This window comes from Puma concolor, chromosome D3 (genome assembly GCF_028749965.1).
Source record: "Puma concolor isolate L17-30 chromosome D3, mPumCon1.1.hap2, whole genome shotgun sequence".
Lineage (NCBI taxonomy): Eukaryota > Metazoa > Chordata > Mammalia > Carnivora > Felidae > Puma > Puma concolor.
In genome coordinates this window covers 54,771,846-54,789,305 of record NC_141678.1, presented here as the reverse complement: position 1 = coordinate 54,789,305, position 17,460 = coordinate 54,771,846, and the positions used below count along the sequence as shown (strand labels likewise).

General features: G+C 35.3%; 1 protein-coding gene across 4 annotated transcripts in view; it reads left to right on the top strand.

The window, feature by feature from the left end:
• CCDC178 (coiled-coil domain containing 178) overlaps positions 1-17,460 on the top strand; it is a 436,166-nt gene that overhangs the window by 390,090 nt on the left and 28,616 nt on the right. For all 4 annotated transcript variants that reach the window (XM_086682702.1, XM_086682703.1, XM_086682701.1 and 1 more), the window contains one exon: positions 1,714-1,848. In XM_086682702.1, coding sequence (XP_086538828.1) covers positions 1,714-1,848 — 135 coding nt within the window. The remainder of the gene's footprint in view (positions 1-1,713; positions 1,849-17,460) is intronic.

Genomic DNA, 17,460 nt, shown 5'->3' with positions numbered 1-17,460 from the left:
AGAATTCCTCTAAAATCTATCTTCCTCTTATTTGCCTTTTGTCATATTTGCAGATACCATAGTAATGGAGTAATCCACAGACTAAAGTGTCTTTAATGTCTTAGTGAGTACATTAAGATACAGCATACGCTGCCCCAATGGCTGTCAGAGTTGGCAGAAAAATTATTTTAATATTATATTAAAGTTATTAAATATTACAGAAAAACATTTAATATTGACAGACTTTCTCTTCAAAAAGTGATGTTAATCTTTAATTCAATAGCATAAATGATGTGAAATGCCCTTAATGTAATTCCAGGAGTAATGTATTTCGGCACTTAACAAGCTGAAAATTCTATAGTTTTCAAGGTTATGTTTTCTTCACAAGTTGATCAATTAACAAAGAATAGTGGTTTTTATTCTGTGGACCTGCATAAATACCTGTGTGTTGCTTATTAGAATGCATAATGAAGGTAATGATTATAGCCAATTCACATGCAACACCAGGTGATTATGTTAAAAATTGTTTTTAAGTAAACTGTTTTATTGAAATATGCTTGCAGAAGAGTTCACAAGCCCTCCATGCACAGTCTGATGAAATTTTGCAAGTATCCCTAACATGTAGCCAGTATGCAGATCAATAAATAAAACATAAAATAACCATAATTTGTGACATGTTTTTATTCTGTTGTGAAGAAATGTTTGATATGAAATTTGTGGTGTTTATTTTTTCACCCTGAAAAATACACTAAAAAGAAATCAACATAAACAATTATCCACATAACCAAAAAAAAAATGAGGTTTCAATGACAATATATTAAAGTGTTTTTAATATGGTTTTTATCATTTATTTTTATGAACTTTATTTCTTTGAAAATAACCTTATTGTAGCAATTCTGTATAGTGTGGTTATGTTAACTGTTGAGGGACAAATGTTCATTGTCTTGGGAAAACTTCTACTGTGTTAGTTGTTGTTGTTTGGTTTTATATTAAACTTCCAAAAAGTATAGGATGCCTCATAGGAGAAATCTTTTCCTGTGTAAATTCTGTGTTGTATTAAACGTGTCACCTCTAACCACTGTGTCCACTGTACGTTAGTGCAGTGAGATGTTTCCATGCCACATAGTCAGAGGGAGGCAGATTAATAGGGAGTTCTAGCTGGAAATTTCTTCCCTGTTATTGTTCTCCCTCAGCAGTTGATGGCTAAGTTAATTCTCTTTAGTTTTGTCATGCTCTAAAGCACACATTGCCAAGCAATGGTGAGCTTTATGAGGAAAAAAAAAGAAGCAATGGTGTCCATCAAAGTCCTAAAGTTGCATTTTTAAACTTTGGCCCGACCTGATGTGCCATTCAAAAAAGCTTCAAAAGATTATTTTTTTAAAGAAAGGTTCAATATGTCCCGAGGCTATCGGTTTTGAGTTAAACTGGGTGAAGTAGAAATATTTTACTCATCAGCTTTGCAGTCACAGAGTTTGCCTCAGCTAGAACAAAACTGCTGAGGCATTTAGAGAAAATTAACCCCCCATCCTGGCGGCCAGATGTGACTGGTTTCTGATGAATGCACATGAGTGGGCTGAAAAATCAGGAGACTGTGAAATTCCTGTCAGGTCCGTACAGTGCAGAATGGGCTATTGACTGCTTTCTATATTTCCCTCCATCATTCTTCTTGAACACTGCCATTAATTTCCTCTCCTACTCTGACTTGTGTTTTTGCCCCCTCCCTCTTCCCTTTAGCTCTGTCAGCTGCAAAGAAGGATACACAAGGTGTGGCAGAATCACTTCAAACTGGTGGTCCTCTGCGGCCATATGAGGCTGGCCAAGTTCCAGACAGACTCTCAAGAGAGTATTCAGAAAATATTAGCTGTGCAGGTAGGTGATTGCAGGGAAGTAGGAAAGATCATTCTGATCTAGATTGAAAAGCAAATGATGGGTAGTGTGATGAAGCATTAAAACCATATCCCATCAGAGTTTTATAAATTTTTAACCTCTTTAATAAACTGGAATTGCATGAAGGATGAATTCAGTAAGTTAGCATATATACCATGCATACTTTGGGGGAAAAGGGAGATTGAGCTTATTTTTCACAAACCTCAAAACAGATTTTTTATAAATATATTTGGTGTAAATATATATTTTCAAATCTTCAGGCTTTGCAGATGCCATTCAGCTGTTTAAGAGATACCGTCAACAGTTGCCTTGTGTTGCTTTTGTGTGAAACCTCCTTCAGTGAAAAGGACACTTATTTTTATTTTATTTAACTGTTTGCTTTCCCCTTCCATTTTGAAAGAGGCCCGTCCTCTTCAGCTTTGGAGATAACTGTCTTTGAAAAATAAGCAATTTGGGATTAGAATGTAACAATGGTTCCAGATACATGTGAGATTTGACTGTTTGTAGAAATTTTAGTGGATCACTTGTCTTTATTTCAAGACTCTGATCTGTTTAGAAACCCCTATTAACTATGTGAAGGCTATTACTGGAAAATTAAATTTTTAATTCATATTTTACTATTTGAAATGTCATAATATGCATAAAAAGTGAGTTCCCAAAGGAAAACAAACACCGCCTTGTTCTAGTAAAAGAAAAAAAAAAAGAAGTATCTATTCAATAAAATGAAATGCACACACTCTTTAAAACCACAATTTTCATAAACTTGCAGTGTAAACAATGCATGTTGAACCTAAACACACCAAGCCTTTTTCTAAATTTTAATTTAAATTTAAATTGTGTGTGCATTTCATGATTCTTTTGCCACAATTGAAGAATTTTGCATAACACTTCCAAAGCTGGTGGCTTTTTTTTTTGTCTTCTTCATTTTTACTGGTGGGTATTTTTGCTATTTTCCTCTGAGGATGTGTGTGTGTGTGTGTGTGTGTGTGTGTGTGTGTGTGTGTATCCCATTCAAAGTACATATATAAGGTGTATATAGACTCTATTTGCATACATATACTGTATATAAGGATTCCACTGATAATGGATTATAATAAAAATTTAAATAATAGAAATTTAGAGTTTTGAAAGGTAGAGCTTAAAGGTGTAGGTTGAATAGATATTCATATACAAGCTTGAGTATAAATTACAATTGCAGTATTTCTGAAGACAGTAGCACGTGTTTTTTCTCCTTAAAAGTCTGTTGACAGTACATTAAAAATTATGGAGTGACCGTGATCTGTGATTCCCTTTTAAATATTCAAAGGTAATTTTGCATGTTCTAATTATTATTTTAGGAAAATCTCATACTACTGCCTAAATGTAAACATTCTTAAAAATCTTACAAATGATAAACCCTCATTGTGAATTAGGATGTATTTCGAAATATTGAAAATGTCAGTAGAAACTTTCTGAATATTGGTAAAGTGAACTCTCAAATCATAACCTATAATACTCCTTACTCTAAGTTTTTATTAAAATTAACCCATACTTTTTTTTACCAAACTTGATTTTAAGTTACTTATTTTGATGGTTGTTATACAACAGTGGAAATGAAAGGTTAGAAATGATAGGTTGGTATCAGTAGGACAACTCAACTATTCTGCATTTAGAGAGACAGTGGCAAGGCTGGATTGTATATGGGGAACCTGAGGAACATACCTTAGTGGATTCTTATCTGAGGGAGATGCCTTTAATTTAGAATATTTCAACCTTGGCTCTTAATAGGAATATAAAAAATAAAATTTTCAGAATCTTGCCATAAAACTATAGAAACATGGGCAATCCTCTGAAAAACTCAAGTCCTAAACCGTCAACGTGGTACACAATGACCTTCATGACCCAATCCCTGCTAACCTCCCCAGCTTCATGAACCCTCTACACATTAGTTCCTTAGAGTCTATTTCAGCCACTTCAAAATTTCTCTAGTGTGAAACCTCTTGACTCCTTCTTCCTTTCCTGTGCCTAATGTCTTACCTCCTTCTGCAATACTCTTTACTGTACCTGTTAACGAACACCTGATTCAAATCAAACATCTCATCTACAAAATCCTTTCTGAGCACTTCCCCCACCTTCTTCTTCTTTGACCTCTTACTGTATTCTGTACATATCACCAAACCACAGTTTATTCCTACTGCTGTGCTTTTCTTCCTAGAAGATTCTAAGCTCCTTTAGAGCTTTACACCATCAGTGAAATTAGTTCAATTCTTGCTCAGTTGTTTTTCAGTGTGTATGATAGCAAGCCATTGAGGTTTTCTGAAAGTATCCCATGGCTATCTTGTTTTCACTCATTATATCAAAAATCTTTAAATTGGAACATGATAGAGTGATTTAATATGTTTGTAGAGTGAGTCTGCTGGTGTTAGTCTCTTTGTTTTGAGTCAACATGGCTAAAATTGCTTAACAAACCAGAGGCTATTGCCCTCTGTTTTCATATGATTTAGTAGCATGTCAATACTAGGAAACCTAACATTTTATATTTTGAAGGTAGTATTAAAATGCCATAAGATATTAGTAAATTATTTGATGAGAAAATCATCTGATGAATCTTTTGAAAAGTAAACTATATATAACTGATATTGAGCAAAAGCAATTCAAAATAGTGATGCATAAAAAAGAAACTTTGTTTCACCCTTGGGCTTGGAACAATTACTTGCAGGACTATCAGAAAAAAAAAGCATAATTGGTAAATCTGCAGATGGCAGAAAACCAGGTGGGCCATATAAGCTTTTGAATAACAGTGATCAAGCAGAAACCAGTAAGATGAACTATAGCTGAAATAAAGAATTTGTGTATTTGACATCAAAGCCATTTATTAAATATATATAAATATTTATACATATATATATATATATATATATATGGATTTTAGTTGACTGCAATTTTAATATGATCCAAAGTGAGCTATTACAGTCTTAAGACCAATGCCGTGTTCCAACTCTGACAAGCATATGAGACTTATTGAATCTGATAGTGTAGGGCATATTTTATAGTCCTAACCTCATATCTAAGCCCATTTAAAGTACTATTATTGCATTATTTTTCTCTTTTTACTTTTGATTTATTTAATATAGTGATATTTAATACCTCTTTGGTATCTCATTTGGAAAAAAGACTGGAGATTAACTCATTATTTAAATGAGAATATGATGTGGCAACAGAATGTTCATGTGATCTTAGACTTCATAGGCACAAATGTTTCATCTTGTTAAAGGAGATGATAGTTCCATTGCCTTTTTCCAAAAGTTGAGTATATCTGCAGTATTTTATACAGGTTTGGGAACTATAGTTTAAGGGCCATATTGATACAGTAGAGAGCAGTGATCTAATAAAAATCAGGGAAAAGGAAAAATATACAAATTTAGAATGTTTAATTATAAAAAGAAAAGACCTTAGAAAGACAAACATCTGAAGGATTAAGTGAACATTGGCACATATATATTTTGTTGACCTCCAGAGGGCAGTACTTGGACCCATAGTGGAAGAGGTTGGATGGTGAGTTTGGGCTCAAGAGGAATACACTCTTCAGAAGTATTTTTGTCCAAGCATGCACTGCTGGTGCTCCAGCAAAAGCAGTGCAGTGATTGAGGGAGAGCACACTGGCCAAGAGTCAGCCCAGAGAGCACCTCCTCAGGCTGTACTCCTGGAATGTTCACCTGACCTTCTTGCACAAACCTGTGTGTGTGGTCTGTATCCCTTCACCCACTAAAATGAGCCTTCTCCATTGAAAAGCATGTCTGGTTTGTTCATTTTTATCCTCTTAGCACCAACAATAGTTCTTGAAACATAATGACTCAAAATATTTGTTGAGTGAATTGATTATTATGTGGTTCATTATGTGGTGAAGTGGTTTATTACGATTCAATGTGATAACCTTAAAGGTTCTTTCAAGCTTTAGGTGCCTAGAACTCTGTATAGTAATAAACAAAAGCATTCTCTGGGTACTTTGCCAAGAATTTTGATGACACAGAAGTAAGGTGTTTAATCATTTCAGACATGTGCATGTGCATGTGCATGGACACACACAAACAAAATACATATAGGGACAGACCAATTTCTTATTTTTGGAAGAGAACTTTGCAAATTTTAAAAAGCCAGAAAAAAAATAACAGGATAAAAATCTAAATTCACTTGGTTAGAGGCTGGGAAGATGGTGGAGTGGGAGGACCCCTAAGCTCGCCTTTTCCCACAGAGACAACTAGATAACACTCACATCAGCTTGAATAACTCAGAAAATGACCTGAAGTCTGGCAGAAAAAACTCCACAACTAACATTAGGGAAGAGGCCACACTGAAGAAGGTAGGAGGGGTGAAGACGAGGTTTGGGAGTAAAACAGACCAGACCGTGGCTGCCAGCAGTGGGGAGGGTGCGGAGAAGGCCGAAACACAGACTATCACACCAGAGAGCCCTCAAGGGAAGAGGAAACCCCATAATTGGCTTTGAAAGCAAGAGGGACCAAATCTCATGAGTTTTTACAGTTACCAGGACTTAAAACCTGGGATTTTAAAAATCAGCCAGTAGAGATACAGCATGGAAGCAGCGGTTTGGAAAATACCAGGGACATACAGAAGGGAGAGTTATTTACTCATTTTAGAGCATGACCAGAGAGGCAATGATCAAGGGGAGACCTCTCCAGCAAGAAAGAAGCTAGAAGGTGCTATTTACCTCCCCTGCCCCCAATAATAAGCACAGGGCCACCTGTGGGGACCAGCATGACACCTACACTTGGCACTTGCTAACTAATTAGCTTACACCAAGCCCCATCCCCACACTTCTGTGGATTCACCTTTCCAGTCACTCTTGCCTCAGTCCCAGCCTTGCAGGTCCCCTCCCCCAGAAGACCAGCACAAATCCTACCATACATCATCTCCCAACTTAACCATTTTGTGGAACCTCAATTGAGGCAGCCACAGTAGCAGTGGCAGCAGCAGTGGATCTCATTTCATAAGCAGACTACCACATGCTTTTTAAAAATGCGCCAGGGACCCAACATTGCACACAACAGCAAAGAGAGTCTGTAAATGGCTAAACTGAAGGAAAAAGTGGCTAGGACACAACAGCAGGGCACATGCAACTCACATAGGAGACCCAAAGTGCCAGGTCCTAGGGAACAAGGGACATTGCACTACAGGACTCTATAGGCTGTCTTCTTCATAAAGCCATTACATTCAAGAGCAGGAGATGTAGCTGACTTTCCAAACACAAAGAAACAGACACGGAGAGAAAGGCCAAATAAGGAGACAAAGGAGTATGTCGCAAATGAAAGGACAATACAAAACCACATCAAGAGAACAAAGCAAAATGGAGGTAAGTAATATGCCAGATAGAGAATATAAAATAATGATCATAAAGATATTCACTGGACTTGAGAAAGAGTGGAGGACATTAGTGAGACCCTTAACAAAGAGATTTCAAAAAAAAATTAGAGGTGAAGAACACAACAAAAGAAATTAAAAATATACTTGATGGAATAAATTGCAGGCTAGAATAAGCAGGGGAACAAATTAATGACCTGGAAGACAGAGGAATGGAAAGTAATCAAGCTGAGCAAATGAGAGAAAAAAGAATTATGCAAAATGAGAATAGACTTAGGGAACTTCATGACTCCATTAAGTGTTAACAACATTCACATTATAGGGATCCTAGAAGAAGACAGAGAAAGGGGGCAGAAAATGTGTGGGTTGAATAATAGGTGAAAACAGGGGAAGGAAACAGATATCCAAATCCAAAAGGCACAGAGATCCCCCAATAGAATCAACCAAGGAGATCCATACCAAGACACATGGTAATTAAAATGGCAAAAAAGTAGTGATAAAAAAAATTTAAAACAGCAAGAAAAAAGCAGAGTTATAACAAAGGAAACCCCATAAAGCTATCAGCAGATTTTTCAGCAGAAACTTTGCAGGCCAGAAGGGAGTGCCATGATTTTTTCAAATTGCTAAAAAGGAAAATCTGCAGCCAAGAATACTCTATCCAGTAAGGGCAATCATTCAGAAGAGAAGAAGAGACAGAGTTTCTAACACAAACAGAAACTAAAGTTGTTATAACCACTAAACCAGCCCTACAAGAAATATTAAAGAGGACTCTTTAAATGGAAAGGAAAGACCATAAGTAAGAGGATAAAAAGTTGAATGCACAGAAGCATTAAAAATAAGTGTATCTGTAAAAAATTAGTCAAGGAATTCACAAATAAAAGGATGTAAAATATGACACCAATACCTAAAACGTTGGGGGGGGGGCAGTAAAGAATGAGTTCAAACTTAAGCAACCATCTTAGTATAACCACTTAATGTAACCACTGCTATATACAGTAGATGTTACATACAAACTTAATGGTAATCACAAATCAAAAACCAGTAATAGATACGCAGAGAATGAAGACAGTGGAATCCAAGTATATCACTAAAGAAGGCCAACAAACCATGAAAGAGAGCAAGAGAAGAAAAGATCAGAGGAAAACCACAAAAACAACCAAAAAACAAGTAACAAAATGGCAATAAAAACAAATCTATCAGTAGTTGCTTTGAATGTAAATGGCCTAAATCAAAAAGACATAGGGTGACAAAGTGGATAAAAAAAAAAAGACCCCTCTATATACTGCCTACAAGAGACTCATTTCAGACCTAAAGACACATGCAGATTGAAACTGAGGGGATGGAAAAACATTAATCATGCAAATGCATCAAAAGAAAGCTGGGAGTAGCAATACTTATATCAGACTAAATTTTAAAACAAAGAGTGTAATAAGAGACAAAGAAGGGCACTGTATAATAATAAAAGGGAAAATCCAACAAGATGACATAACAATCGTAAATTTTTATGCACCCAGTATGAAGGCACCCAAATATATAAGACAGTTAATAACAAACATAAAGGAACTAATCAATAGTAATGCAATAATAGTAGGGGACTTTAACACCTCACTTACACCAACGGACAGATCATCCAAACAGAAAAATCAGCAAGGAAACAGTAGCTTTGAATGGCACACTGAACCAGATGGACTTAACAGATATATTCAGAAGATTCCATTCTAAAACAGCGGAATACACATTCTTTTCAAGTGCCTATGGAACATTCTCCAGAATAGACCATATATTAGGCCACAAAACAACTCTAAACAAATTCAAAAAGATCTAAGTCACACCATGTATCTTTCGGACCACAGCACTATGAAACTAGAAATCACAGGAAAACAAACTTGAAAAGAACACCTATATGTGAAGGCTATATAACTTGCTACTGAACAATGAATGGATCAATCAAGAAATTAAAGAAAAAATTAAAAATTACATGGGTGGGGGGGTGGTGCCCCTTGGGTGGCTCAGTCGATTGGGCATCTGATTTCAGCTCAGGTCATGATCTCACAGTTCACAAGTTTGAGCCCTGCATGGGGCTCTGTGCTGACAGCTCAGAGCCTGAAGCCTGCTTCAGATTCTGTGTCTCCCTCTCTCTGCCCCTCCCTGCGCTCTCTCTCTCTCTCTCTCAAAAATAAATAAGACATTAAAAATTTTTAAATTACATGGAAACAAATGAAAATGAAAACATAACTGTTCAAAATCTTTGGAGTTTTTGCAGCAAAAGCAGTTCTAAGAGGGAAGTTCACGCAATATAGGGCTACCTCAAGAAACAAGAAAAATATCAAACAAACAACGTAAACTTACGTCTAAAGGAGCTAGAAAAAGAAGAACAAAGAAAACCTAAGACCAGCAGAAGGAAGGAATAATAAAGATTAAAGCAGAAATAAATGATATAGAAACAAAAAGCAATAGAAATCAGCAGTGAAATCAGGATGCTGGTTCTTTTAAAAGATCAACAAAATTGATGAACCCCTAACCAGACTCCTCAAAAAAGGAGAGAAAGAAAGAGATGATTCAAATAAGCAACATCACAAATGAAAGAGGGGAAATAACAGCCAATATCACAGAAATACAAACAATTGTAAGAGAATACTATGAAAAATTATGTGCCAACAAATTGGACAACTTAGAAGAAATGGATAAATTCCTAGAAGCATATAACCTACCAAAACTGAATTAGGAAGAAATAGAAAATAGCAATGAAATAGAACCAGTAATCAAAAAATTCCCAAAAACCAAAAGTTCAGGACCAGATGGCTCCACAGGCAAATTCTACCAAACAATTAAAGAAGAGTTAATACTTATTTTTCCCAAACTATTCCAAAAATCACAAGATGGAGAACTTTCAGATGTATTCTATGGATTCTGTGAGGCCAGTATTACCCACAGCCAGATAAAGACTCCGCGCGCATGTGCGCACGCACACACACACACACACACACACACAAATGGAAAAACATTCCATGTTCATGGATTAAAAGAACAAATATTGTTAAAATGTCTATACTGCCCAAAGCAATCTACATATTTAATGTAATCCCTATCAAAATACCACCACCATTTCTCACAGAACTAGAACAAGCAATCCTAAAATTTGTATGGAACCACAAAAGACCCCGAATTGCCTAAGAAATCTTAAAAGAGAAAAAAACTGGAGGCATCGTAATTTCAGTCCTCAAGTTGTATTACAAAGCTATAGTGATCAAAAGTGTATGGTACTGGCACAAAAATAGACACATAGATCAATAGAACAGAATAGAAACCCAGGGGAAAAAATAATTATATGGTCATTTATCTTTGACAAAGGAGAAAAGAATATCCAATAGGAAAAAGACAGCCTCTTCAAGTGTTGTTGGGAGAACTGGACAGCTACATGAAAAAGAATGAAACTGGAGCATGTTCTTACACCATTCACACAAAAATAAACTCAAAATGGATTAAAGGCTTAAGACCTGAAACCATAAAAATTCCAGAAGTGAGCACAAGCAGTAAGGTCTCTGACATCAGCCATAGCGACATTTTTCTAGATGCGTCTCCTGAGGCAAGGGAAACAAAAGCAAAAATAAGCTATTGAGACTATTACATCAAAATAAAAAGCTTCTACACAGCAAAGAAACAATAAAAGTAAAGGCAACCTATTTAATGGAAGGAGATATTTGTAAATGACATATGCGATGAGGGGCTAGTATGCAAAATATATAAAGACATGATATAACTCAACACCCAAAAAACAAATAATCCAATTTAAAAATGGGTAGAAAACATGAGCAGACATTTCTCCAAAGAAGACATACAGATGGCCAACAGACACATCAAAAGATACTCAACATTGGGGCATCTGGGTGGCTTGTCAGTTAAGTGTCCGACTCTTGATTTCTTCTCAGGTCATGAGCTCACAGTTTCATGATTCTGAGACCTGTATCGGGCTCTGTGCTGGCAGTGCAGAGTCTGCTTGGGATTCTTTCCCTCTCTCTGCCCCTCCCCCACTCGCGCTATCTCTGTCAATAAATAAATAAATAAATAAATAAAACCTTAAATAAAAAAGATGCTCAACATCACTCATCATCAGGGAAATGCAAATCTAAACTACAATGAGATATCACCTTACACCTATCAGGATTGCTAAAATCAAAAAGACAAGAAACAAGTGTTGGTGAGGATGCAGAGAAAAAATAACTCTCTGACACTGTTGGTGGGAATGCAAACTGGTGCGACCACTGTGAAAAACAGCATGGAGGTTACTCAAAAATTAAAAATAGAACTACCCTCCAACCCAGTAATCACACTACTGGTTATTTGCCCCCAAAATGCAAAAACGTTAATTCAAAGAGATACATGCACTCCTACGTTTATTGAAGAATTTTTACAATAGACAAACTATGGAAACAGCCCAGGTATTCATGGTGATGGAGATTAAAGAGTACACTTACCAGGATGAGCACTAATGTATAGAATTGTTGAACCACTATATTATACACCTAAAACTAATATAACACTCTATGTTAACTATACTGGAATTAAAATTAACAACTTAATTTAAAAACTCAAATCACTTAACACTGTGATATAGGAGAAAATCACTGAGCCTGTGTTATCTTTTTAAAGACAAAAGAAATTATAGAAACTTGGACTTTTAAAGTATAGACATTTAGAGACATTATGAGTGAGGAATAACATTAAATTACTGTATCTTATTGGTTAACTTTAGATAGTAGTAGAAAAGGCATTCAAATATATTTTCCAGTGATTTAAGACTATCCATTAGAAGTCAAGAAATAAAATTTGTAATTCCCAAACAACTAGAGAAAAAAAGTACCATAACATATTGAAAAATTCAAAATGCCGGAAGGAGGACAGAATTAATATAAAAATGTACACAGTGACTCCAAACACATTGGTAATCATAACTACAAATGGGGTTTTTTTGCACCATTTAAAGTTATAGATTTAGAGATTGGTCTTAAAGCCAATCCCATCTCATATAGAAGAGATGCACCTCAGACAAGTAACTATCAAATGAATTGAATCGACAAAAAGAAAAAGGAATTCTAATTTTGTTAAGAAATCATAATTTCAAAGAGAGAGACTTTGAGGCAAAAAGGATTAAAACACTCACATATGGATATTTCATGTTTATAACATATATAACTTATTAAGACAATTCAATCATGACCTTAATGCACATGACAGCATAACTTCAGAACATACAAAGCAAGAACTGATTGAAATCCAGAGAAAAATGTAAAAATTTATAAATGCAATGGGAAATATTAGCACATTGTCTTCAAATTTTTTTGAAATACAGACACACCTCATTTTATCACACTTCACTTTATTGCAGTTTGCAGATAATTATGTTTTCTGCGAATTGAAGGTTTGTGGCAACACAGCATCAAGCAAGTTGATCGGCACTGTTTTCCAGCAGCTTTTGCTCACTTTGTGTCTCTGTGTCACATTCTGATAATTCTCGCAATATTTCAGACTTTTTCATTACAGTTATACTTGTTATGGTGATATGTGATCAGTGATCTTTGGTGTTACTATTATAATTTTTTGCGGGTGCTACAAAAAAATACATATATGTGCATATGGATAGAATATGAACTTAATCAATAAATATTGTGTGCGTCCTGACTGCTCCACTGACTGGCTGCTACCCTATCTCTCTCCCTCTCTTCAGGCCTCCCTATTCCCTGAGACACAATAATATTGAAATTAGGCCAATTAATAATGCTATAATGCCTCTAAGTGTTCAGTTGGAAAAAAAAAAATTGTTCCATGTCTCTCACTTTAAATCAGAAGCTACAAATGATTACGCTTAGTGAGGAAGGCGTGTCAACAGCCAAATAGGCCAAAAAGTAGGCCTCTTGTACCACATAGATAGCCAAGTTATGAATGCAAAGGAAAAGCTCTTGAAGGATATTAAAATTGCTACTCCAATGAACACGTGAATGATAATAAGGGAAAACGGCCTTATTAGAGAAAGTTTTAGGGGTCTATACAGAAGATCAAACCAGCCACAAAATTCCCTTAAACCAAAACCTAATCCAGAGCAGGGCCCTAACTCTTTTCAGTTGTATAAAAGCTGAGAGAGGTGAGAAGGCTGCAGAAGAAAAGTCTGAAGCTAGCGGAGATCGGTTCATCAAGTTTAAGGAAAGAAACTGTCTCCATAACATCAAAGTGCAAGGTGACCAGCAAACTACTGATGTAGAACCTGCAGCAAGTTATCCAGAAGATCTAGTAGATCATTAATGAAGATGACCACAATAAACAACAAATTTTCAATGTGGACAAAACAGCCTTCTGTTAAAAGAATATGCCATCTAGCACTTTCATAGGTAAAGAGAAGTCAGTGACTCATTTCAAAATTTTAAAGGACAAGCTAACTCTCTGCCTGTGCTCTACAAATGGAACAACAAAGCTTGGATGACACACATCTGTTTACAATATGGTTTATTTAGTATTTTCAGTAAATATTCTACTGTTGAGGTGAGACCTACTGCTCAGAAAAAAAAATAATTCCTCTCAAAATATTACTGCTTACTGACAATACACCTGATCACCCTGGTACACAAGATCTCTGATACACGTGTACAAGATGAATAATGGTTTCATGCCTGCTAACATAATGATCTTTCTGCAGCCCAGGGGTCAGGAGTACTTTCAACTTTCAAGTCTTATTTTTTAGGGAATACATTTTGTACTGCTATAGCTGCTATCAACAGTTTTTCCTCTAGAGTCACCGTTCTACATGCCATTAAGGAAGAGCATTTGTGATTCATGGGACAAGATCAAAATATCAACATTAGTAGAAGTTTGAAAGTGATAGATTCCAAACCTCATGGATGATTTTGAGAGGTTCAAGACTTCCGTGGAGGAAGTAATTGCAGGTATGGTTTTTTCTAGCAATAAAACTAGAATTAGAAGTGGAGCCTGAAGATGTGACTGAATTGGTACACTTCAATGAATTGTTGAACAATTGAGCGAATGAGGAATTGCTTATGGAAGAACAAAGAAAGTGGTTTCTTGAAGTGTCATCTGCTCCTGGTGAAAATGCTATGAAGATTGTTGAAATGACAATGAAAGATGTAGAATATTATATAAACTTAGTTGATCAAGTAGTGGCAGAGTTTGAGAAGATGGACTCCAATTTTGAAAGAAGTTGTACTGTGGGCAAAATGCCATCAGACAGCAGCACAGGCTACAGAGAAATTGTTCACGTTGAAGAAGAGCCAATCAATATGGCAAACTTCACTGTTGCGTTATTTTTAAAAAGTGCCACAGCCACCCCAACCTTCAGCAACCACCACTCTACAGAGTCAGCAGCCATCAACTCAAGACAAGACCCTTCACCAGCAGAGATTATGACTCGCTGAAAGCTCACATGATGGTTAGCATTGTTTAGCAATGAAGTATTTTTAGCTAAGTTATGTACAGTTTTTTAGACATAGTGGTATTGCATACCTAATAAACTACAATGTAGTGCAAAACATAACTTTTATATGCACTGGGAAACCAAAAAAATTCATTTGACTTGCTTTATTTCAGCGTTCGCTTTTTTGGGTTGGTCTGGAACTGCAGTATCTCCAAGTTGTGCTTGTAAAAGAAAATAAAAATGTCACACATAAAAAACTGTGAGTTTTTAAGTTGAGAAAATATATTAATGTAATTTAATATTATGACAGATTAAAGGAGAAATATTACGTATATAATTACTCAATATATACATAAAAACATTTGCTAACAAGAGCAACATATACTAACTCTAATAAAAGTCATGAAATAGTTTAGAATAAAATCCTATTAACTTGATAAAATGTACTATATGATAAATTACTGGAAGCATTTTACGAAAATTAGGCCAAAAGTGAGGATTCCTTCTGTCATTATTACTGTGTATCACTGCACTAAAAAGCCTTTAGCAGTACCTCAAGAAAAATAAACTAGAGGTACAGATACTATGTGGGGAAAAGACAGAACTGTCATTATTTTCTCACAATATGATATTTCTCTTAGAAAACCAAAGAGGATCAACTGGAAAAGCATTAGAATTAATAAGACAGTTATTTTAAATGGCAACCTGAAGTATAAAGTTCTAAGAATAAACCTAACAAACTTAGCTCATCCTTTTAGCAAAGCTACAAAACACTACTAAAAATATATAAGCAAAGACCCAAATGAAAGTAACCCTATATGTCTTCATGGATGAGAAGATTGTACATATTGGGAAGATGCCAATTTTTGAGTCTCAATATTTGAAAAATCCATAAATTCAATACAGTCATACTCAACATCCAGACAAGATTTTTCAATGAATCTTGAGTTTTCTAAATGCATTTGGAAGACAAAAATCCACAAGAATAGCTCTGACATTTAAAAAAATTTTTTTTGTTGGAGTTGGCGTCAGGATCTTATGCCACTGTGTGGGGAAACTTATCAAAAAAGTTACATTAATTAAATTAAAACAGCGTAATATTAATGCAGGAAAAGATCTGTAGAACAGAGCAACTGGTAAACTTTTTCTTTAAAGGACCGGATAGTAAATATTTTTAGCTTTGGAAGAAAGAGTCTCTGTTGCAACTAATCATCTCTGCATTGTACAGGAAGCAGCTTTAGAAAATAGTATATGAATGGATATAACTGTGTTCCAATAAAAGTTTATTAACAAAACAGTCAGCAGGCCTGAGGATGTGCACTGAAATAGAGAATCCAGAAATGCCTCACAAACATTTGGAATTTAGAATACAATGAGAGTAGAATTTTAAATTGTATATGATGAGCGTGAACTATCTTGCCACCTATCTGAATAATAACAGCAAATATTTGAAGAATAAAGTAAAAGTTTATACATAAGCATAATAAGCATTACATATATTACATAATAAACATTAAAAACCTATAATATCTTTTTTAAAAATATAGAATATTAAATTGTATTGAGATAAGAAAGTCCTTCTTAAGAGAGAACACCATAAGAAAAATATTGTTAAATTGGACTAGAGAAAAATAAAAACCTTTCCATGAAAAAAGACACAATAATAAACAAACCAAACAAAAACTCTTGTTCTTATGGAACATACATTTCAATGGGGAAAACAAGACAGTAAACAAACAAGTTAAAAATATAGTATTGCTATGTACTAAGGAGAAAAATGAGGCTTTAAGGGGTATATGAGATGGCAGTAGAGGTACTGAACTGCATTTTAGCAATTCATTTTGCTTAATTACTTGTGTAAATAGTTCAAAATAGATTAAAGAGTACAGTTATTTTTGTTTCATCTCTCTGTGTTAAATTGAAGACACAGACTTAATGGCTTTGAATGCCCGAGTTTGAGTTTGGGGATAGGTGGGTTGGCAAGTTGGTTGCTTGCTTGTTCGGTGGTATCATCTGGAATGTGAAATAGGTATAAACAGCACCTATCCAAGGGTTGCTACGAAAATTAGATGAGATGATGTATGCAATCAATGCACTCTGCCATGGTAAATAATTTGTAACCTTAACTCATTTTCTTCTCTTTTTCCCCCCTAATGCTGTTGTAAGATGATTCTGAAAATGAAACCACTTCTTGCCAAAATTTTCCAAAGTTAATTAATCCCAGAAGCATTTATATATTCTAATCTTTTTACCTCCTGGAACTTGCAACACTGTATCTGACATCATTTCAAACTCATGGGAATCCGAGAAACTAGGATCACAGCACCTAAGAACCTGAGCTGATTTCTTCTATACCCCGACCTTTAGGACCGATCGTTTCCTTCTCTTTCTATGCTGAAAGTACACCATTAGAATTCTATTTCGATTGATGTGGGGAAGGATGTAAATTTCCATAACATATTGAAACACTGATTTCACTCTGTACTTATTGAATACCAATATAATGTAGGCAATATACATCGTGATCTTTGACCTTAAGCAAATTACAGTTAAATTGAAGAATATCAATTAATTTCAAGACATGTTTTGGGGTGTGCCTTCTATGTGCCTTCTTTGCTAGACACTGAGAGTCCAAAGGTGGAAGATATAATCTGTTTCTTCAAATAGCTTGCAATCTCAGAGGAGGAAGACACAGTATATTGTGTAAATATAAATGATGGCAAGAAGAAGGACACTTAGCACAGCCTGTGAATGTAAGGTCCATTTTCTTAAAAGGTTAGCTCATAAGCAAAATCTTGAAAGGTGAAGGGATATCAACA